The 22,557-nt window shown below is 36.0% G+C and overlaps 2 protein-coding genes and 1 pseudogene across 2 annotated transcripts; 1 reads left to right on the forward strand and 2 right to left on the reverse strand.

Annotated features, from left to right (window-relative positions):
- Positions 1-34: 34 nt before the first annotated feature.
- On the forward strand, positions 35-2,598 carry LOC108319114 (polygalacturonase QRT3). Its single transcript, XM_017550139.1, has 3 exons — positions 35-315; positions 419-643; positions 1,577-2,598. The coding sequence occupies exons 1-3, from the start codon at positions 133-135 to the stop codon at positions 2,576-2,578; spliced, it is 1,410 nt and encodes a 469-aa protein (XP_017405628.1). The 5' UTR covers positions 35-132; the 3' UTR covers positions 2,579-2,598.
- Positions 2,599-3,125: 527 nt separating this feature from the next.
- LOC108319096 (uncharacterized) lies at positions 3,126-4,090 on the reverse strand (annotated as a pseudogene).
- Positions 4,091-18,753: 14,663 nt separating this feature from the next.
- LOC108319120 (lysM domain-containing GPI-anchored protein 2) lies at positions 18,754-22,545 on the reverse strand. The gene is made up of 5 exons (XM_017550151.2): positions 22,404-22,545; positions 21,246-22,302; positions 19,588-19,708; positions 19,274-19,464; positions 18,754-19,116 (listed from the first exon to the last, which is right to left on the reverse strand). Exons 2-5 carry the CDS (start codon positions 21,916-21,918, stop codon positions 18,986-18,988), a joined length of 1,116 nt encoding a protein of 371 aa, XP_017405640.1. The 5' UTR covers positions 21,919-22,302; positions 22,404-22,545; the 3' UTR covers positions 18,754-18,985.
- Positions 22,546-22,557: the final 12 nt, after the last annotated feature.

The following is a 22,557-nucleotide window of genomic DNA, read 5'->3' on the forward strand; positions in this document are numbered from 1 at the left end:
AAATACTCATACTTCAAACTAACAAAATGTTCATTCTGCCCACCAACTAGTCTCTCACTTCTCTACCATAACCAGAACAAAATCTCCTTCCTTTTGCTTATTTTAACAGTGTGTTTGAGTGTTTCAAGATCAATGAGATTCTTAGCGGTGTGTTTTGTCTTCTTATTTCTGGTGTTACAAGTAACAGACATTACATGTTTCACTTTCAGCAAGGAGAAAAAGCTGTCAGAATTCAGGGCCAAACTTGAACGAAAGATTCAAGATTTAGCTGCAAGTCCTTTGGCATCACCACCCGCTTCATCAGAAACAAAGAGGGTAACTAAGACAATGCATTGCAGAAAAAAAAGTGTTTTTTTTTTCTTGTTTTAACCGTTTGTGACAAGCAGTTAATGACATTGTTTGGTGTTGTTTGTGTTAGAGAGGGAGAGTGTTGTACGTGAGTGAGTATGGTGCGGATCCAAGTGGAAATGAAGAGAGTGGTGATGCCATTTTGAAAGCAGTGGAAGATGCTTCTAGTTTGCAGAAGGGTTATGAGATGGTTGCAGGGGTGAATGACCTTGGAGGAGTTGTCATTGATTTGGAAGGTGGAAACTACAAAATCAGCAAACCCATCACATTCCCTTCAGGTGTTGGCAATATTGTGGTTAGTATCTATCCATCTATTCTCTTCTGTGGTGTTTTTTTTCATGGAGAATATTATTTTCTTTTCATATTTTTACAATGTTGAAGCATTTGGTCAAATTATATTTTTAAATACACTTTTTATTTAGTATTTACAAATAATAACTCACATGAAAAACCAGGGCATTAACTGAGGACATTTTTGTTTAATATATACTAGTATTTTAGTTAATTTTAAAAGTACGTTTTATTATTTTAATTAGTCTTTTGAAATGTGATGCTTACTATTAAACTTAAAAATAAAATTGTCCTTTTACAAATATAAGAAGAAAAAAAAAAAAGAGGCACATCACTGGATCGGTGTCATAAATTATCTGTCTCTGTTTCCTACCGACAACTAACAATTTCTTAGAAGATGTTTATGTAAAATAGTATTATCATAGAAATTTGGAACCATTTTTGCCACGTTCCTTTTAAAGCTTTCATTAAAAAAACAACTATTATGTTGCTACTGTTTACTTACATATGTAAAGTAGATTACCTATGATACTTCCGATATATATAGTAAGATTTTTCCTGAGAAGAATATCACGAAATCTGCAAGAGATTAGCCCACAGCAGAAGTAAAAGAAGTCAGAGAATCAGTGACCAATCTTAAGAAAAGCTTTTGATTTGATCTACTACCCTACTACGTACCATTCTTTACCACATTCAAATTAATCAATCTCTCTATTACTAAGCAACAATTTTCTAATTTTGTGCTGAGATAGAATCTACATAGTGGCTATAGTTATTTCCATGATGAATCTTGCACTTCTCTTTTTGTGAGCAACAACCAATTTAGTGTGTAACTTTGGCACAACCTTTTTTTCGAAAAAGAAAAAACAACTTCCTCGTATTTTTTATATGTTAAAGCTTTGGTTCTGAAAAATTCACAAAGAGTATTATTGATTAGGTAAGAGAAGGAACGTTGAGAGCATCTGATAAATTTCCTGGTGATAGACATCTAGTTGAGTTATGGTCATCAAAGACTGGGAAAGAAGGCAATGGTGGAATTTACTATGAAGACATAACTTTCAGGGACATTCTCTTTGATTCAAGCTACAGAGGAGGAGGGATATTGATCATTGATTCTGCTAGAATCCGGATCAACAATTGCTTCTTCCTTCACTTCACCACAGAAGGAATTCTGGTCCACCAAGGACACGAGACCTTCATCACAGATTGCTTTCTTGGACAACACTCAACCGTCGGAGGAGACAAAGATGAAAAGCACTTCTCAGGGGTGGCCATCGATCTTGCTAGCAATGATAATGCAATCACAGATGTTGTAGTTTTCTCAGCAGCCATTGGTGTTGTTCTACGGGGTCAAGCTAACATTTTAACTGGGGTGCATTGCTATAACAAGGCAACAGGTTTTGGTGGCATAGGGATATTAGTGAAATTGCCTGGTAATTCTCTGACAAGAATTGACAACTGTTATATGGATTACACTGGAATAGTGATGGAAGATCCAGTTCAAGTTCATGTCACAAATGGGTTGTTTCTAGGGGATGCTAATATTGTATTGAAGTCTGTTAAAGGTCAAGTTTTGGGTCTAAATATAGTGAATAACATGTTCAATGGTGACCCCAAAAGAAAGGTTCCTATTGTAAGTCTAGACGGGGAATTCAGTAGCATTGATCAAGCGCTGGTTGATCACAACCTTGTCAATGGGATGGGCTTGAGATCAACGGTTGGGAAGTTAACTGTCAATGGAAATGGCACAAAGTGGGTGGCTGATTTTTCATCGGTTTTGGTGTTTCCTAAGAAAATTAGCAATTTTCAATTTTCATTTTACGCTCAAGATGAGCCTAAGTTTGTAGCATTTTCTGTGACCAATGTGTCAGATAACGTTGTTGTTGTGGAGAGTGAGAAAGAAGCGAAAGGGTCTGTTTCCTTCACAGTTGAACAATAAGAAAGAGCGATTATATTGTATTCGATAAATAATGTTTTAGTTAGTAATTATTGTAATACTAGTAATTTAAGTGTTTTCCCAACTATGTAGTTCGTTGCAACTGAAATTGTCAGGTTCCTTTGTTCAAGAGACTAAACAGAACACACTCTTCTAACAATAATATTCAAAATAGTAAAAGATGAAAATATGTGTATGTATATTATTGAATATGTAATGTATATCTAGAAGAAAATACAAGTAAATATTTCCAAAGGAAGCCTTCCTTCCGGCCAAGTCTAGTCTAAATCAAAACAAAATATCTGATACCCTCTTCAGTCAACTCAGCCTTTATTTATACTCTCTCTCTCCTCCTAATATTAACTCTCTATCGTTTGGTATTATCACTTTATACCGTTCGGCCCTTCACTCCCTCCTCTCTTGCAGCCACCATTCGGTATTAATATATATATATATATATATATATATATATATATATATACCTTTCGACCCTTACTTCCCTCCTCCCTTGTAGCCACCGTTCGATATTAATATATATACCGCTCGACCCTTACTTCCCTTCTCTTTTATTCCTCCTCTCATATACTTTTAACTTCCTAACATTACCCTTCCCTTCAACATCAACCTTGTCCTCAAAGTTGAAGTCAGGGAACTGTTGTCTGATGTAATACTCCTCTTCCCAAGTGACATCCTTCAATCCGCCTTGCTGCCAAGACTTGGGGTATCTCCTCCCATTGCTGCTGCTGGTTCCTTCGCTATAGCACTTTTCCGGGGCTTTGCAAATCCATGATAAACTGAAGGAGTAGCCACTTGATAGATGTAGTGCAGAAGGCATATCCATCCAATTTGACAATAAGTGGAAAATTTCGTTCCCATTGCATATTCACAAAGAACTAGAATAAGCCAGTCACCATGGCCAGTTTCCTGTAGCTCAAGGCCTGATAGAACATTAGCCTTGCTATCGCACTCCAACAACGTACCAAATGTTGTCTCCTTGCAGGCATTGTGCATTGACTCTCTCTCAACAGAATTAACTTGATCATTTTCAAAAGATATAAACCTTGCTTCGTTCTTTAAAGCATTATGTCTTATATGTTTTCTAGTCATTCTCACATCTGATCTGTTAGACTTAGCCTTAAACTGATCATCTACAACTACGATCCTTCTGCTATTATTCAAATCATGATATGCTCCTTCCTGGCAAAGCTACTGCAATTTCTCCACTTCTTCAGAAAGAGTTTCATTTTTGTGGCTTTCCTTCCTCAAAAGCATTTGATAGTCCGCTATTTGGTTGTCTTTGGCAGCCTTTAGCGAAGCGAGCTCGACTCTCAAATCATTGACTTGTCCAAGAAGCTCTTCCTTCTTGGTCTTTAAGTGTTCAATGACCTCTTCTGCAGCGGACAAGCAATTGATGAATTTAAGTTGTTGTTCTTCATTAAGGTGTTCCAAATAAGATAGTTTCTTAGTCTTGACTTCGGTGTACTTGTCATGGAGCTTCGTGTACATAACCTTCATTGCACGCACAAACTATATTGAGTTAATTTGAGCTTGAAGTCTATCTTCCTTCAATGTGATTCGATGGTCTATTTTCCTCTCAGGTGGCAGCCCCTGGGGTTCTCGAAACACCCCCTCAAAATCTGCCAAAATCTGTTGCAACCCCGCTTCCTACACTGGTGCCAATCTCTCTGCTTCCTAGTCTCCCTCAGTCACTTTTGCTTGGCTTAAGCTCCAAACTAGAGTCATGGTTTCTATCTCCCTCTCCTTTAACAATGCCTCAGGAGTAACCACTTTATGTGTCAATGTTGGATTCCCCTAAATTTCTACTTCCATTTCTTCTGACTCAAATTGCATTGTAAGTTCTCCCCAGTTTACCTTAATTTCTCCCAGTCTTGCTTGCCATGCCACCCCTAATATCACATCTACTCCTCCCAAGTCAAAGAGGTGGAATTTCTCTATCATTTCCAGTCCTTCCAAAACTAGTGGAACCTACGTACAACATTCCTAGGCTATTTTTTTTGCCCATCCCCTAGACTCACCTTGTAAGGTGGTGTCTCTCTTATTTCCAATCCCAATTCCTCCACCATTCGGTTTGAAATAAAATTGTGGCTCGCGCCATTATCAATTAATACTAGGACTCTTCTCCCTTGCATCCATCCTTGCAATTTCATCATGTTCGATGGAGTGAGCCCTCTTGCCGAAAACACGGACAACTCCATGTTCCTCTATTCCAATTCTAGGTTGTCCTCTACTTCATTTTCATCATCTTCCTCTGCCAAAATCATCACCAGCAAGTTTCTTTCGGCGCACCTATGGCCTAGGCTGTAAGGCCCTCCACAGTGGAAACAACGCCCTTCTTCTCGTCTTTTTATATACTCTGGATAGGGTAGAGTTCTTACCCCTTGGCCTTGGTTGTTTCCCTTCCATTGCTACCTACTTTGGAGCTCGTATTACTAGAGATTCCCTCCTTCTTCAAACCATGCCCTTCGCCAGCATTCACGAATGCCTCCGATGATCTTCGATACGTTTCCGCGACTGTCCTGAAACTCGCGGAATATCTTCCCCATGTCGCTCTTCCTTTTCTCTCGTTCTGTCACTCCCTTGCGATACCAACCCAGCTTCTTTGACGTCTCGAGCTCGCTCCATTGCCGTCAACAAATCGCGCGGGTCGTGTGGTCGCACCAGATTTCGCAATCCCTCCTGCAAGCCAGCGAAAAAATATCCTAGCAATTGCTCTTTGTTTACTCTCGAAGCCTGCACCACCGGGATTTTGAACTCTTGGATGTATTCATCAACGCTCCCCTTCTGACGCACGACGACCAATTTCTTAGAGATAGTGCCCCGATTCAGTCCGCCAAACCTCCACGTTAGTGCCTCCATGAACATCTTCCAATTTGGATGTCTAGTTTTCTTCCGCTAAAAGCGGAACAGTAACTAACGCCTCCCTCCATACATATATAAACCAACTTCATTTTCTCCTTCTCCGTCACGCTCTGGATGTCGCAAAACTTCTCAGCCTTTGCGATCCAACCTATGGGATCAGTACCTTCAAAAGTTGGTAGCTCAACGCGCTTCATCCAACTACGTTGTACTTCACCTCGGTCATCTTCCGATTCATCCTCCGAACTCTCTGGTGGTCGTCGCTCTCGTTTGGCATTGACAGAATCTCGACTCCCTTTGGTGCTCCGATCCTGGTTCCTGAAGCGTCATCCTGAGGCTCGTCGGAACTCGAGAGTTATAGCTCGCACCTCTGCCTTCAATTCTTCCATTGATGACTCCATCGTCGCCATTCGTCGCTCCATTCTTCTTCGCTATTCTTTCCTCTGAGAAAGATCCGTCAGGTCGGACCAAACTTGTTAGGTTCCTTTCTTCAAGAGACCAAACAAAACACACTTTTCTCACAATAATACTCGAAATAGTAAAAGATGAAAATATTTGTATGTATATTATTGAATCTGTAACGTATATCCAGAAGAAAATACAAGTAAATGTTTCCCAAGGAAGTCTTCCTTCCTCCATTACCCAAGAGGTCTAGTCTAAACCAAAACAAAATATCTGATACCCTCCTAAGCCAACTCAGCCTTTATTTATACTTTCTTTCGTAACAAAGTAACAAACTTTCCCACTATTAATTTCCTAATATTAACTTTCTATCATTTGGTATTATCACTTTATACCGTTTGACCCTTCACTCCTTCCTCCCTTGCAGCCACCGTTCGATATTAATATATATATATATATATATATATATATATATATATATATATATATATATATATATATACACGGTTCGACCCTTACTTTCCTCCTTTTTTATTCCTCCTCTCATATACTTTTAACTTCCTAACACAAATAGAATTTCATATAAGATTACGTAGTATTTTCTATCATAATTTGATTAAGTTTAAGTCAATGTAAATTATTAGAAGCCATCCACACAAGTTTGTTAAAATTAATTCATTTTGATGACTCCCGTATAATATTTTATCTCATTGTGTACTTTAATTGTGACGAAATAGTTCCTAGCTAATCTCGTGTAAAATTATTCTACCAATGTTTGACATGAAATATAAATTTCTTTTAGAAATATGAAATTTATGCTAAAGTGTATATCAATTATGAAAATCATGACCTTTTCTTTTTTGTCTCGTGGGGTTATTAGTTGGTACTAAAAAAATTTAACATTTAGTTTAACATTAAAATTAAAAATCAAGTTTAAGAACTCATCAAAATATTTTAATTATAATACCTCTTGTATATGAATTGTTATTCATTGTAAACATAAATATGTAAGTATAAAAAAATTAGATATAATGACCAAATTAAAATGCAATAACCGTTCTTTTTAGTATCCGAAAAAGAAAAACGAAGGCTAGACCCAATAACCGTCTCCCTTTCTTATTCAAACTATCGTTTTTGAAATTTAATCTTTGGACTTTACTTTCTAACTTTTATTTCATAATATTTCATCACATTATTTTCCTATATTCATTAATTAACTTCCATATTCCCTTTTATTGTTAACTAGTAGTTTTCTTCTATTGCACACGTAGTTCTTTATTTTACATTTTTAAGTTTATAACGAATAAAAACTTTACATATAAGATATATAATATTTTTTAGGCTTGGTCCCTATTTGTGTCAACTATTTTTGACGTGAGATTCATTTTTTTCAAATGTTCAACGTAATCCTTTATATCATTATTTATGTTCAATTTGGTTCTTTTGGCTAAGAACGTTTGAATAGTTAACGGCTAAGTATCAAAGTCAACAATCAGTAGATGATGTAACCTATTTTATCTGACGTGGTTGCTTCTCGTTATCTTCATCCTAATCACTTCATCATCTTCCATCTTCAACCTCAAACATAATAGTTTACCACCGTGAAAACATTAGATTTTTTTAAATCTAAATAAAATTACATTTATGATTTTAATTTTTCAATTGGGGGGAGGGGGGCATTTTATTAGAGAACCCAAATAAGGGTCAAGACTTTGTTCTTTTAGAATCTGGGAACCCAGCCTTAGGGTCATGCAAGAGAGGGTTTTCTTCTGCTTTTCTTTCTTCTGATTCAAGTTCGCGTTGAGGTAGGGGAACCATTCTTTTCTTCTTTGCTTCAGGCTCACACATCAACCCTATCTGTAGAGGGTTCTCCTTCATGCAAAGGAATTTTCTTTCCCTTTCTTTTTTCTCATTTTGGATAGCATCGTAAGGAGGAAGAACTCCCCTTTCCTCTTCTCCTTCGTAGTTCTGGCTGGGGTTTTGTGTAGGTAGGGCACAGACATGCGAGTGACAACGACGCACTGCGAGAGAACTTGTTGATGGTGTTATCGTGGAGGGGGAAGAGTTGACCTGGTGTTCGAGGTGTGGCGGCCTTCGTTCATCAGCGCTCTCGTGACCACTAGGTGGTGCATCATATAGGGAATTTTGGTTTTCTTTTTGGGGTTTTACTGATCTTGTTTGCAAAATTGAAAATGGGGATTTAGGGTTTTTCGGTTGCGAGATTTATGTTCCTAATCATTTAGCGTTTGCGATTGAGGTTGATGGCTACGTTTTGGGGTTGTCTTTGGGATTGAGAGTTATGTTCTATATTTGATTATTGGTTTTTTTTTTCTGGTTGCGCGAGTGGTGGCAAGGGAGGCACAGATGGAGGTGGCTATGGATGTCACAGGGTCGTCAATTCGATAAAAACCCTAATATTAGAAAATCACTTCCAAATATAAAAAATCCACATCACTATGTGTTTAAGTGGCTACATTAGCTGTAACACCCCTTCTCAGAGTGTCACAATAATTTTTTTTTAAACAAAGCATTGGTTCACATTTAAAGCCACAACATTTAATATTATTACACAATAATATCATCAAATTTTTCAAGAGTAATTATTGAAGTACAAACCAAATATTAAAACTCTTTAGAATTACAAACCACACATTTCACAATTTAAAATACATATTCTAAAATCCCATAGAGATTTTCCCATCACATCCTCACACTAAACTTCTTCAACTTTTCCTGAAACATCATCTACTCCCATATAACGATACGAGTTATACGATCATCGTAGACACATAAATAGGGTGAGCTAACCAATTACAGAGAGACATAAGTTATAAATAAACTTGTTTTCACAGTTCAAACATCAAATAATAACATTAAATGTTATCTCCTGATATTGTATCGTATAAAAATAAATGGACACGAGTCTCACTTCGTTTTCCATTCCTCACACATGGATATTAGAATTATCGGTTTTTGTACTTCACACACAGCTAATGGACACTGTCCCTTCACATGCAGCTATTGGACCTATCTCGGTTCTATCCTACATATACATTTGATAAACATATATAAAAATCGGTCCCTCATATGAACTGCGGATAAGAGTCGTCCTCCACACGCAGCTTCGGACATATCTTCCTTGTTCTTCAAGGTCTTACGAGTAAAACCTTTGGTGAGTAACATCCATTCACCAAGCACAATACTCAGCACGAGTGAGAAACCTAAGGTGAGACATCTATATTCTCTCTTAAGAGGAAAATAACAGGACTCGAATCCACCTATCGCCTTTCACGAGTAAAAGGAATTATTCTTTTAACTACCGAGATAAAACATAATTTTCCATTGATAAAACTAGAAAATCATCCAAGGCTATTCTAATAATCTCAAGAAACCATCCATATGACAATTCACATTAAATCCAAAAATTCTCTTCAAAACTGTTTGTTGTCAATTCTGACCTTTGCTTAGTGTTTTACTTATAACTCTCTCTACAGAACTCTAAATGAGTTTATTCTTGTTTTGTTTGATTCTAGACTCAAATATATTTCCTAGGGCACTAGACTCGTAATTTTCAGATCACATGCAGTAAAAAAATTTAAAATCAACATTTTAATCTCGTTTTGCTGTATTTTCAGCTATGACCTTTGCTGACTATTTTGATAATAACTTTCTCTACATAACTTCAAATAAGATGATTCCTTTTGAGCCGGACAGTAGACTTACTGATCTTTCAAAGGACTATTAATTTGTAATTTTTGAAACACTAGACTAGCTGCAGCAAAATTTTCAGTGTCAGCGTTTTGCTATACTTCCTATTAGGTTTGTTTCCAACTTCTTGTTTCATATATTTCTTAATTTATGATGATATGGTTACAATATTTTCATCACATAAAAGAAAGGGTGGAAAGGGATAAATGAATAAGTAATGAAGTATAACCAGAATTACCTCAAATGGTTAATTGTGGAAAAATTTACACAATAAACAAATGACAAAAGTTCAATTTACTTAAATTACTGAAATGTTAGATAGACATTTGTCATAACTTCAAACTCCTTATTCATGATCCGACTGGTCAAAAAGAAACAATTACATATCTAAAACCTATAGTAAAAATTTCAAGTCGATATAACGGGTAGGTGAAACTCGTAATTTCTCTTTAGATGGTTGAGGGATAAAACTAAGCTAGAAAATCAGCTACCTCAAAATGCGAAATCTATATCTATAACTTTAGAAGTTTGATTGATAATCCGAACGGTCAAATTCAATATCTATGTTTTAGAAATCATATATCTAAATTTCCGATCCATCCAACGGTTAAATTGTCGAGAATTTATATTTTCCCGAGGAAACTTAGTAATAGAAAATAATAAGGTGATCATTAACTTATTCCAACATGCGAGACTTATTCCTCTTAGGTCAAGATGCTACATTGGAAAGCAAATAACTACTATTTGTGTGGGGAAACCAAAACATAATCATACATCATGGAGGAATGGAAGGATAAGGTCCGGTTTACTACGAAAATTATTGCATAGGGAAACTTAGCTTAAGGAAAATTAAAATAAGGTTTAGTCTTTAAATGGCTAAGTCTAACGTCCATTCAATAAGCCTTTATTACGAGTAAGATGGCTTAACACAAATAATTTTCAGAAAACACCAACAAGTGGCAATAAAAAAATGTAACCAGGCATGAACTTTGAAGAGAAAAATGTTACTGCCTACCTATTGATGTCAATTACAACATCAGAAAATTTTGTTATCCAACATATTCCACATCTAAGTCCTGAAAAATAATTAATTCAAAATAATATCACTTAGTTTAACTTTGATTCATAAAAATAATTTCTAACGTAACAAATGACTTAACTGCTGAGAGTATAAATTTTGTTAGTACCGTGAGAGAATATCTACACTACTTTCTAATCTTAAAATTGACAAGATTAGTATTACTTCAAATTTCATCGAAACATCAAGCAACCATATTATTCAGTATCCATGGTAACATGACTAGATTCCATATACTCAGACCAAACATCACTATGTAATTTAACCGAATAAATAAACCAACATAATCATATATTAACACATGATTTTATGAATATTGTCACACAACAAGAGATTCTTATAAACCGAGTTATACATTTCATGGGAAAAAGAGAATAATATTTATCGTAATTATTTTGGGTCTTACATCAGCCAATAACGGCCATGTCATTCACTGATTGGTCATCTGGACATAATCGTTAACAATTTAAACGTCGTCAAAAGGATCAAATTAAACATAAATTACGATATAAGAGACTACATTGAACATTTAAAAAAAAAGAGTTTCACATTGTTTCGGTATGATTATTTAGGACCGAGATACGAACCTTGCTGATGATGCTTTGTTACTTCTGAACATCTGGGATAATTGCTCTTCCTCCAATGATATCAGATGCTCACCTTCCTGTAACTTGTTCGTACTCCTCTCACTGGTGTAATGCATCCTCCTCAATGGATTTGGTGGGATACCTGCGAAGATACTCCGATGCTAAAGTCAGATATGAGTTGTGGAACCTCAATTCTCAAAACCAGTAATCTTTCTCACAATATGGTCTTTTTAGTCTTAGAGCAAAACGTACCTTTTTTCCCACGTCTTTGTTGTATTTAACGAAAAAATGTAAAACAAACTGATTACTTTAAAATCCGGTTAGTTGCCGCGATCCACGTTATTCTTAAAATCCGGTTAGTTGCCCGCGTAATCCGCGTCTATTATTTTTGACTATTTCCTCTTTTGCTGGATTATTGATCCAATTACTCTAATGTTGGGCTAATTGGCCCAATGTCGCTTGACTGAATTGAGCGTCCGCTGAACCCGGTTTGGTCGGATTGATTGAGTGTCGCGTGCGCTGACCTGATTATCGTGGTTTGACGAGCGCTTTTAACTTTGGTTGAATTGACGAGCGTTTGATATAGTTGGCGATCGTTTCTACAGTGGATAGAGCGATCGGTCTTGGTTGCTAACCACTCGGTTTGAATATCATACTATACATACTGTTGTAGAAGCTGACAATAATAGAATAAAAATCACGAACAAAAGACTTCTTGAGGCGTGTAGATCACTGTCCTTAAGGACTTATCTGCGGTGTATTGTGCAAGCCCCCAGGATACAACAGGAACTTCTCAGAATTTATGAGGATTTCAGAACTAGCAAGGATCTCTTAAAAAGAGAATAAAAATAAACCCAAAATAATTTGGAGAGATAAAAGAAAGAAGAGAAAGAATAATAAGATATTGAGAGAAAGAGAAGTGTGTAAGTCTGTGTGTTTGGAAAGGATGAAAGTGCTCTATTTATAGAGTTCATGGATCAGGCCCACTATCCAAAACACCTAAAATATCTTCTATTAAAATAAATGATTTTTAATAAAATAAAGAACGTTGAAGCAAAATTATAACGTTGCAACGAGCCTTGCGGGAAGTTAATATTGGAGGCAAGAAGCTTGCGGTCCAAGCTCAGAAAGATTCTTCCGCATTTGATGGAAGCACGAGACTTGAAGCTGCATCATATCACCGAGTATTGCGGAACATGCACAGTCAAAAACCAACACTAGATATTTTGCAATATCAGTGTAACAGCGTAGTTTTTATAACAATCCCCCACATATTGCAAAATATATATACAAATGAAAGAGAAAAGAAATTATTCTGGGTTTCACAAGATGTAATGCATAAGAAGTGGTATAGCAAGCTATATGAACCAGTCTTAGATCAAGAAACTTAACACAGTGTAGTTGGTATAGCAAGCTATATGAACCAAAGACACTTAAGTGTGTTAGAGGTTTATCAATCACAGTACACCCTCACAATCCTTGTTGTTATCGCTGTAATGCGCTTACTAGGCCATGCGCGTGCCCGGTATTCATGAGTGCTCTAGAGATCATTCCAAGATCTCATGCAAGCGCTCATATAGGTGATTTCATCAAGTGTATGCTGCAAATCATACACCACCCATAAGGGATATGAAGATCATTAAAACTTTGATTAATTACAAAGTTTAACCTCTCAATAATGCAGTCTCTAGCACTTTCACACACACCATAGGAATGAATATATTTGATTTAAAATCAAATTAGTGCTATCAGAACTAACAAGTGACTTGTTTTTACCCATATGAACCTTATTCATGGGATCTCCAATCACAAAGGTTGGGTTACCATCACTTGTTTGTTTGTCAGTGGCTTAAGTCTCATTCCCCTCAATGTTTCTAATATCATATTTCTTCCCAAGGGTTTTGTCAGAGGATATGCTAGATTCTGTTCTGACTTCACACAGTCATGGAAATAGTTCCACTCTTTAGCAACTGCTTCACCAAATTATGTCTCAATTGAATATGTCTATTCTTTCCATTGTAATTCTTGTTTTTAGTTATACCTATTGCCGATTGGCAATCACAGTGTATTGACACCGATGGAGTTGGTTTCATTCCTAGTGGAATGTTTGCTAAGAAGTTTTTCAACCACTCAGCCTCACTACCAGCCATCTCAAGAGCGACAAACTCAGATTCCATTGTTGATCTTGCAATAATAGTTTGTCTGGCTGATCTCCATGTAATCGCACCACCTGCAAGTGTGAATACATAACCACTAGTGGATTTTGTCTCATCTGAATCAGAGATCCAGTTAGCATCACTATGCCCTTCTAGTACAACGGGAAATCCACTATATTCAATGGCATAATCCATTGAACCTCTTAAGTATCTCATAAGCCTGGAAAGTGCATCCCAATGTTCTTGATTTGGACATTGAGTGTACCTACTCAGTCTACCTACTGCATAAGCAATATCAAGTCTAGAAAAGCTCATCAAGTGCAGTAAGCTCCCAATTATCTGGGCATACTGAGGCTGAGATAATGATTCTCCTCTATTTTTCATTAATTTAGAGTTAGCATCATAAGGGGTACTCACGGGTTTGAAATCATAATACCCAAACTTCTTAAGAAGTTTCTTAATGTATTGTTCTTGGGATAGTAATATATTATCTCCCTTCCTTATGATTTTAACACCTAAAATTACATTGGCTTCACCCATGTCTTTCATTTCAAAGTTCGATCCTAGAAACAGTTTAGTTCTAGTAACAATCTCATTGCATGTACCAAAAATTAACATGTCATCCACATACAAACATATAATGACACAATATCCATTTTCAGATTTAGGGTACACACATTTATCAACATCATTAGGTGAAAAACCATCACATAGCAATACATTATCTAGTTTTTCATGCCACTGTTTTGGTGCTTGTTTCAACCCATACAAAGATTTTAAAAGTTTACAAACTTTATTCTCTTGACCAGGTACTACACATCCTTCAGGTTGAGTCATATAAATTTCCTCCTCTAAATCACCATTCAAAAAGACAGTTTTAACATCCATTTGGTGTATCACTAGCTTATGGATGACTGCTAAGGCTAACAGAACTCAAATAGAGGAAATCCTAGTCACAGGGGCAAAAGTATCAAAGTAATCTATGTTGGGTTTTTGAGTAAAACCTTTTGCTACTAATCTTGCCTTATACTTCTCTATAGATCCATCAAGATCATACTTTTTCTTAAAGATCTACTTACAACCAATGGGTTTTTCTCCTTTAGGCAAATCTACTAAGGTCCAAGTATTATTTTTTTGAATTGATTCAATTTCAGTCTTAATGGCTTTATCCCACTGTTTTGCATCAGGAGCACTAATGGCTTCTACAAAGTTACTTGGATCATTATCAACTAGATAGGTATAGAAATCATTACCAAATGAAGTTTCCTTCCTTTGTCTTTTACTTCTTCTTAATTCCTCACACAAGGCATCACTATTATTATTATTCTCTATAGGTTGAGACGTCTCACTAACCTTTAAAGGAAAAACATGTTCAAAAAAATCAACATTTTTTGTCTCCATTATAGAATTTCTTTCAAGTGTATCACTTTTAAGAACTAGAAACCTATAGGCAGCATTATGTTCAACATAACTTAAGAACATACAATCAAAGGTTTTAGAGCCTATTTTCCTTTTCTTAGGATCGGGTAACATCACCTTAGCTAGACACCCCCACACTCTTAGATATTTAAGGTTAGGTTGATAACCTCTCCACAGCTCATAGGGAGTTTTACCAGTTTTCTTATGAGGTATTCTATTTTGTAAAAAACACGCAGTAAGCAAGGCTTCTCCCCAAAGGTTATCAGGTGCACTATAACTAATAAGCATAACATTCATCATCTCCTTAAGAGTTCTATTCTTTCTTTCAGCTACTCCATTAGACTCAGGTGAATATGGTGGAGTTACCTCATGGATGATACCTTCTTTAACACAAAAGTCATTAAACAAAACATATTCACCACCTCGATCTGATCTAATTCTTTTAATCTTTTTATTCAATTGATTTTCTACTTCTGCTTTATAGGTTAAAAACACATCAAAGGCTTCATCTTTGTGTTTGATTAAGTATACTTTGGTATATCTAGAATAATAATCTATAAAGGTCACAAAATAATTTTTACCTCCTCTAGACATGGTTTGTTTCATATCAGCTAGATCAGTATGAATTAACCCTAACAATTCAGTTTGACATTCTATAGAAAAACATGTTTTCTTTGTTATTTTAGATTCTACACATATATCACATTTACTACTCTGTTTATCATGCATATTAATTAATCCTAGTTGTTTTAATTTCATAACATAGAAAGAATTCATATGTCCTAATCTAGCATGCCATATATCATATGAGTCAATAATATAAGCAGAAGAAGATGATTCATTAATATTTTCAGAAATGTTAGGTACAAAGAAACCTTGATCACAATATCCCTTCCCCAAACAAACATTATTTTTTGTCATTACAATCTTGTCAGACTCGAATGACACTTTAACCCCCACTTTTCCCAATAGTGCTACAGAGATTAAATTAACTCTGATTGATGGCACATGTAGCACATCACTCAAGGCCAGAGTCTTTCCAAATGTGAGTTTGAGAAGAACTTTCCCTTTTCCTATAACAGGAGTGGTCCTGGAATCACCGAGGTAAACGTGTTCTTCTCCATCCCCTACACTAGTGTAAGAGGTAAAGGCACTTTTGTTTGCACAGATATGCCTAGTAGCACTAGAGTCTACCACCCACTTGCTCACATTTGTCATCAGATTTACTTGAGAAACGACCGCAACAATAATGTCATCTCCTTCGACTATATTGGCCTTAGGAGGATTGTCGTTTCTTACTCTGCGCCTGCACTGCGGTGCATGATGGCCCGACTTGCCACATACAAAGCAATTTCCTTTCTTCTTAAAGGTGGGGTTAGATGTATTGGGGCGATATTTTCGAAAATTATTTTTCTTATTGTGATCAGGTTTGTGTTCGTACCTTTTTGGAGCAGGTTTGTCTTCTACCATGTTTGCTTTTGCAGACAATGCTTTGGCCCTCACAGCAACACATTCTTTCCTGTTGGTATCTTCAATAATTATGTGAGTGATCAGCTCTGAAAGTGACATTTGCTTGTGCCTGTGTTTTAGTTGTTGCTTGTAATCAGTCCAGGAAGGTGGCAGTTTCTCGATCAAAAGCTCTGAAACAAATTCATCTGGTAGAAGAACGTTCTCCGCTTTGATATCTTCGAGTAGCTTGTGGTACTCATTAATTTGCGACTTTATGTCCTTGTCTTCAACCATTTCCCAACGATAGTAATTCCCAATGATGAATCTTTGTCTTACTATATCTTTAGTAGTGTATTTGAGAATCAACGAATCCCAAATGTCTTTTGCTTCCTTATAGGAACAGTATACATCGAACAAATCGTTAGAAAGTGCACTAAGTAAAGTATGACGGCATACCTTGTTCGCATGAACCCAGTCTGCAACTTGTTTCAAATTTGGAGGGAGACTGGAGTCGGGTTTTGAAGATGAAAGAGAAAAAGCGACTCCGTACATGTCTAAGAGGGTTGACAAGCGTTCTTGCCAACGCCGAAAATTCTGACCAAAGAAGACTTCAATTTTTGATACATCTGGGAAAGGTTTCGCGAAGACCGTCTGAGTTCCGGAAACAATATTCTGATTCTCCGGGATTGAGTTGTTGTTGTTGTCAACCATAAGTCCTTAAGATTGTTGTAGAAGCTGACAATAATAGAATAAAAATCACGAACAAAAGACTTCCTGAGGCGTGTAGATCACTGACCTTAAGGACTTATCCACGGTGTATTGCGCAAGCCCCCAGGATACAAAAGGAACTTCTCAGAATTTCTGAGGATTTCAGAACTAGCAAGGATCTCTTAAAAAAAGAATAAAAATAAACCCAGAATAATTTGGAGAGATAAAAGAAAGAAGAGAAAGAATAATAAGATATTGAGAGAAAGAGAAGTGTGTAAGTCTGTGTGTTTGGAAAGGATAAAAGTGCTCTATTTATAGAGTTAATGGATCAGGCTCACTATCCAAAACACCTAAAATATCTTCTATTAAAATAAATGATTTTTAATAAAATAAAGAACGTTGAAGCAAAATTATAACGTTGTAGCGAGCCTTGCGGGAAGTTAATATTGGAGGCAAGAAGCTTGCAGTCCAAGCTCAGAAAGATTCTTTCGCATTCGATGGAAGCACGAGACTTGAAGCTGCATCATTCCATCGAGTATTGCAGAACATGCACAGTCAAAAATCAACACTAGATATTTTGCAATATCAGTGTAACGGCATAGTTTTTATAACACATACATCAAACAAAACTGACAAAAAACTGACGAAAATAGGAAACAAAAGTGGCATTAAGCCTATTTTTTATATTAATATTTTTAAGTTTATAATGAATAAAAACTTTACATACAACATATTATTATTCAAGTATTCCTTTTTATGAATTTTAAATCCAGTTCAATACTTTTAGTACCAATTAAAAGAGTTTAACATGATTAGACTAAAGTGGCAACTTATACTTTTCAATAACTTATACTTTTCAATATTATTTACTGTTATTTTTGTTTTGTCTTTTACAGGACTAATTTAGGTGTGTGGGAAGAAATCTCTCGATCAATATATGTTACAAGAGTGTTTGCAATTGAAAAATTAAAATTGCTCGAATAAAACACAACAGGAGTACCTTCTAAAATATAAAACCCATATTAATACATCGAAATTGGAAAAACTGTTACTGTTTCAAAACTATTCTTATGAGTATTTTAACATAATTCTGTCTGGTGTGAAAACAACAGGCAGTGCCTTTGAGCAAGGTGCTTGTGTTGTGGCTGTTGGAAATGGAGATGGTGGAAGAAAGAACAACAAAGCCTGATTCGGCTTCTTTTGCTCCTTCCATCGGACATTTCACCGAGACAACGTGGTAGTAATAATGGTGGAAGAAAATGATTACAAACGAAAAGAGAAACTTAATACTAGTATTAGGCAAGTCTCCACTACATCATGGTTAGCTTCGATCAAAAACCTGAAGTCATAAGTGTGCAATCGAATGTAATCAACCTGTGATAATGGACTTACGTGGATGCCATTAATATGTTGAAAATTTAGCTTTTCTTTTAGCAGAGCAGGGATTTCTATTTTATGTTTTTTACTTGAGCTTTGTGGTTAAATGATTGTATTGTATCATGTGATCAATTAGGGAAGCAAACGCCATCCTAGTTTAGTTTCAGGAATTTGTCTGTACAGAATATGGTAATTTGCTTTTTAAACAGATCCAAACTGCACAAAAAGTTTGCAGCCAGACCATTTTCTGATACATAACAGAGCAAATCTGGTACTAAGGAGCAGGAAAACCGTGCGATTGATGGAAAATTTAGCTCTCATGTAATTTATCTTTTAGGTTTCTTACTGATATTACATTGCATTATCGGATGAGTGTGAATTCAAGTTATAAAGATTGCAAGAAAACAAGAAAAGACATACAACAAAAGACATGTGAACTATTTTAATTACAACAAAATAGTTCAGATATCACTCTTATTATTCCCAACAAATTTATTTAAGCCACAAACATTATAAAGAAAAATCATAAGAAGGTTGGGCTGTGGCAACACTCGCTACACAAAACAATCGATCTTAACTCACAAAATTACATGGTGGTTTAATCAAATAAAAATAAAATGGCAACAGGAGTGTAGGGTGTTTCATTTTACTACAAAACATAGACAAGAAAGAGAACAAAGTGAATAACAATGAAAAGTTTACTCCAAAGCAAGCCTTGCAAAGTGCTCCTGGGAGCTCCTGAACCAGAACCACTAGATCCTCCTGAAGGACTCGGTGGCACTATTTGAACACAATCAGAAACAATCAAGCGTGTCATTAGCTGTGAGTAAGTAAAGTCACATTTACCATATACATATGTATCTATGCATGCATATATGAAGCAATTTTCTCTCAGGATTGAGACAAACAAGAAACTGAAGTGATTATTGGGTCTAACCTGCACAAGTGTTCTGCGTTACAAGTTCTGCTGAGATATTGTTGAATGTATAACCAGTATAGGCACAGACTGTGCGGTTACAGGAATCAGTAGAGGAAGTGGTGTTGCCAATGGAGACGTTGCTTGAACATTGCGCAGGAGGGCAGGTGGACCAGTTGGTAGGTTTGAGGTTGGATTTCTCGCATTGTAATCTAAATACATATTCAACATAAGAAATGACATCACACGTATCTAACACCAACAAACAAGGAACACAAATCAAAGGTACATAAAAGTATTAACATAATATGTGAACACCAAATATGGGTACTCACATGTAGTTGTTGCTGGACTCACAGCTGCATTTGACGCATTCGTGGGCAGTATAGGCGTAAGAAGAATTTGCAACAAGCAATGGATAGTCCAAGGAATCATTTTTCACACTCGAGGAACAAGCTGCCACAACCAACAAATTCAATCACCCTAACATTTATTCGATGGAAATAAACGGTAGATACTGTTAAAAGTCTCAACCAATAATAAAGTTAATTTATAATATATAAAATAAGTACAAATTAAAATTTCTTATTTGTTAAATCTATTTACAAATCTCACAGGCCGGTTTTTGTATCATGAAAAAAACTGATCAATCAAAAAGACTCTTTTCAATAAATTACATTAGGGACTTCTGTTGACTTGATGAATCAGGGACAAGGTACACGACAACACATCAATCAGGGACCGGGAGGTAGCGTAGACATGTTTTCTTTGTGTAAAATAGAGATAACGTGTAATGAGATTTGAATTTAAAATTCCGTACCCATATATTATCCAACTTAATTATACTTACAGATTGGATCAATCCTAATAAATTAACACTATCCAGATACCAAAGAAAAACAATTGCACTCTTCGTATATCTAATTTACATAATAATTCATTTGTTTTAATCACTTTAAATCGAAACCTAGGAAGTGGATCTCTGCATCATAGTTTTCTAACAAAAAGTTGTTTGCATAAAAAAGTAATAGAGATGTTTGAAAAAATATAGATATAAGAAAAGAATAGTTAAATATATTTAGCTCTTTCAAAACTAAAATAAATTTATACCTTTAATTTTAGAGAAACGAAATGAAAAGTAGTTTTATAAAAATTAAGTTCACGGGATTAATTTTAAAAGTAGAACAGGTACTGAACTTATGTTTTTAGTTGAAAAAGTTGGATAGATTTGGCTATGACTTTTGAAAAAAAAAATCGAGTAATAACTTAAATTTGACAAAAAAAAAATATTATTTTAGTCCTTATTATTTTCTTCTATATTTCTCCCCATTTTAAAATAAATTGATAATTTATTTCTTCTCATTAAATGCTTGTAAAAATGTATTTTTTACTAATAGATGAATTTAGAAAAGGAATTCAATTTGATATTAATATCATATATATTAATTAAAGGATAATAATTGTGACAATATTTTTTTTATAACATTTTAATATTATTTACATATTTAATTCATACAAAATTATTTTATAATTAATAATAATAATTATAAACATCAATATCAATCAATAAGAAAATTGTCAAAAAAAAATGTTATCATTGGTATTTCTAATTAAAATTAAAAGTTCTCGTTCCTAAATAACAGACTCAAGAGACTAATATGGCATATTTTTAAATATTACTAACTAAAGTAATATTTTGAAAAAAGTACTTTTAGTATTTAAATAATAAATTTAAGAAATTATAATCATATATCTTTTAAGTAAAAAAAAGAAAAGAAAAGAAAAGAAAGTCACTTTCAAAAAATATAAACGTAGAATCATGGTTAGGGAGTAGCAAAGGTGTATATTTGGATTGGATCAACAAATCTTTCATTTTCAATTGATGTATCCCTAATTATCATAGATTGGGATTGGGAATGCGTTTGCAAAGAGCGCAATCACAGTTTGCATGGGATGGAATCGAAAGAGAAAATAGATGAAAGTGGTAGGTTACCTCGAAGAGGAACATCAAGAATCTGACCGGCCTGAAGCGTTTTGGGGTCGGAAATGCCATTCAGAGTGAGGAGGGTCTGCTGAGTGGTGCCAAATTGCTCAGCAATTCCCTCCACCGTGCTCCCCGACAACACCAGGTGCGCATAGTGCACCACTCTGTTCCCATCCACCGCATCGCAGCTACACGGCAGCGGAATATAAAGCGTGGCCCCAGCGGTGATGTTATTCTCGTCCGGTAACTTATTCGCCGCCGTGATCTGCGGATACTTAACCAAACCCCCAAACGTCGTCGTCGCTATGTCGTACAGCGTGTCCCCCTTTTTTATCTTATACAGTGGAACCCCGTCCGAGAGTCCAGTCCCGTTGCTGCACCTGCACGGGAGCGGCACCTTCACAACCTCGTTGGGCCCCACCACGTGGCTCTTTGTGGTGTTGCTCGGGAGGTTGTTGGCGCCTAGGATGCCCACAAGTTTCTTCACGGTGAAGAGGGTTTGGATGTCGCCGAGGGTGGTGCCGTTCGTGTGAGAGTACCCTATGAGGGCGCCACACCTTGAGTTGTTCGCGCTGTTGCACACGAATTGGGCCTCCGGTTGGGCCTCTACGCTCGCCACCACCGCGATTGCAACCACCGCTACAACTCTCGCCATCCAAACAACCCCTTTTTGAGCACCCATTTTCTTCTACTGTGCCTCAAGGAGAGGGTTTTCCAGACTTTATGAAGATAAGGTACGAGCTGAATTATGCGTCTATGACTTTCTATTTGGGTTGGGTCTTGGTTTCATACGTGTGATGTGGTTTCCACATAAGTGCTGTGTGGGCAGAAAGTTATTCAACTAATAAAATATTGAGGAATATGCATAAAATAGCTAGGAGGAGGCAATTAATTTGAAGCTTTTAGGGAGATTGTAGCTGTGAAAAATAGAAATCATGTGGTGTTGAATTTTCTTCTGTCCTAAGTTGGAACGATTGGGGATAGATCCTGGAAACTGCACTTCTCACTTGCTCACACAACACTGCGTCAGAGTGTTGTTACTATGACTTTTGTTCCTCAGCGCATACTATTTCAGTTGGTGCCACAAGTTAAAGTTAATTTACGCGTTTAACATTTATTTGATTCTTTAAGAAAACAATAGTTGTACTAAGAAGGAAGGCATGTTACCTTTAGAAAATTCAAAATCAAGCATTGTGTGGCTACATGGGGTTGACTCCGAGTCCTTGTGATTTTACAATTCTTTGCTTAGACTAACATTTTGACAAGTTTTGCAGTGTGAGAATGAGAATTGAAGGATAAAGGGAATTTCCTGTTGCAAAGA

The sequence above is a fragment of the Vigna angularis genome, chromosome 1 (assembly GCF_016808095.1).
Source record: "Vigna angularis cultivar LongXiaoDou No.4 chromosome 1, ASM1680809v1, whole genome shotgun sequence".
Lineage (NCBI taxonomy): Eukaryota > Viridiplantae > Streptophyta > Magnoliopsida > Fabales > Fabaceae > Vigna > Vigna angularis.

Excerpts from the sequence above, each read along its gene's own strand:
- LOC108319114 (XM_017550139.1), top strand. The coding sequence starts at position 133 with ATGAGATTCTTAGCGGTGTGTTTTGTCTTCTTATTTCTGGTGTTACAA. Across the intron at positions 316-418 it reads CTTCATCAGAAACAAAGAGG|AGAGGGAGAGTGTTGTACGT; the intron begins GTAACTAAGACA and ends TGTTTGTGTTAG. Across the intron at positions 644-1,576 it reads CAGGTGTTGGCAATATTGTG|GTAAGAGAAGGAACGTTGAG; the intron begins GTTAGTATCTAT and ends ATTATTGATTAG.
- LOC108319120 (XM_017550151.2), bottom strand. The coding sequence starts at position 21,918 with ATGGGTGCTCAAAAAGGGGTTGTTTGGATGGCGAGAGTTGTAGCGGTG. Across the intron at positions 19,709-21,245 it reads TCTTGATGTTCCTCTTCGAG|CTTGTTCCTCGAGTGTGAAA; the intron begins GTAACCTACCAC and ends TGGTTGTGGCAG. Across the intron at positions 19,465-19,587 it reads GAGTCCAGCAACAACTACAT|ATTACAATGCGAGAAATCCA; the intron begins GTGAGTACCCAT and ends ATATGTATTTAG.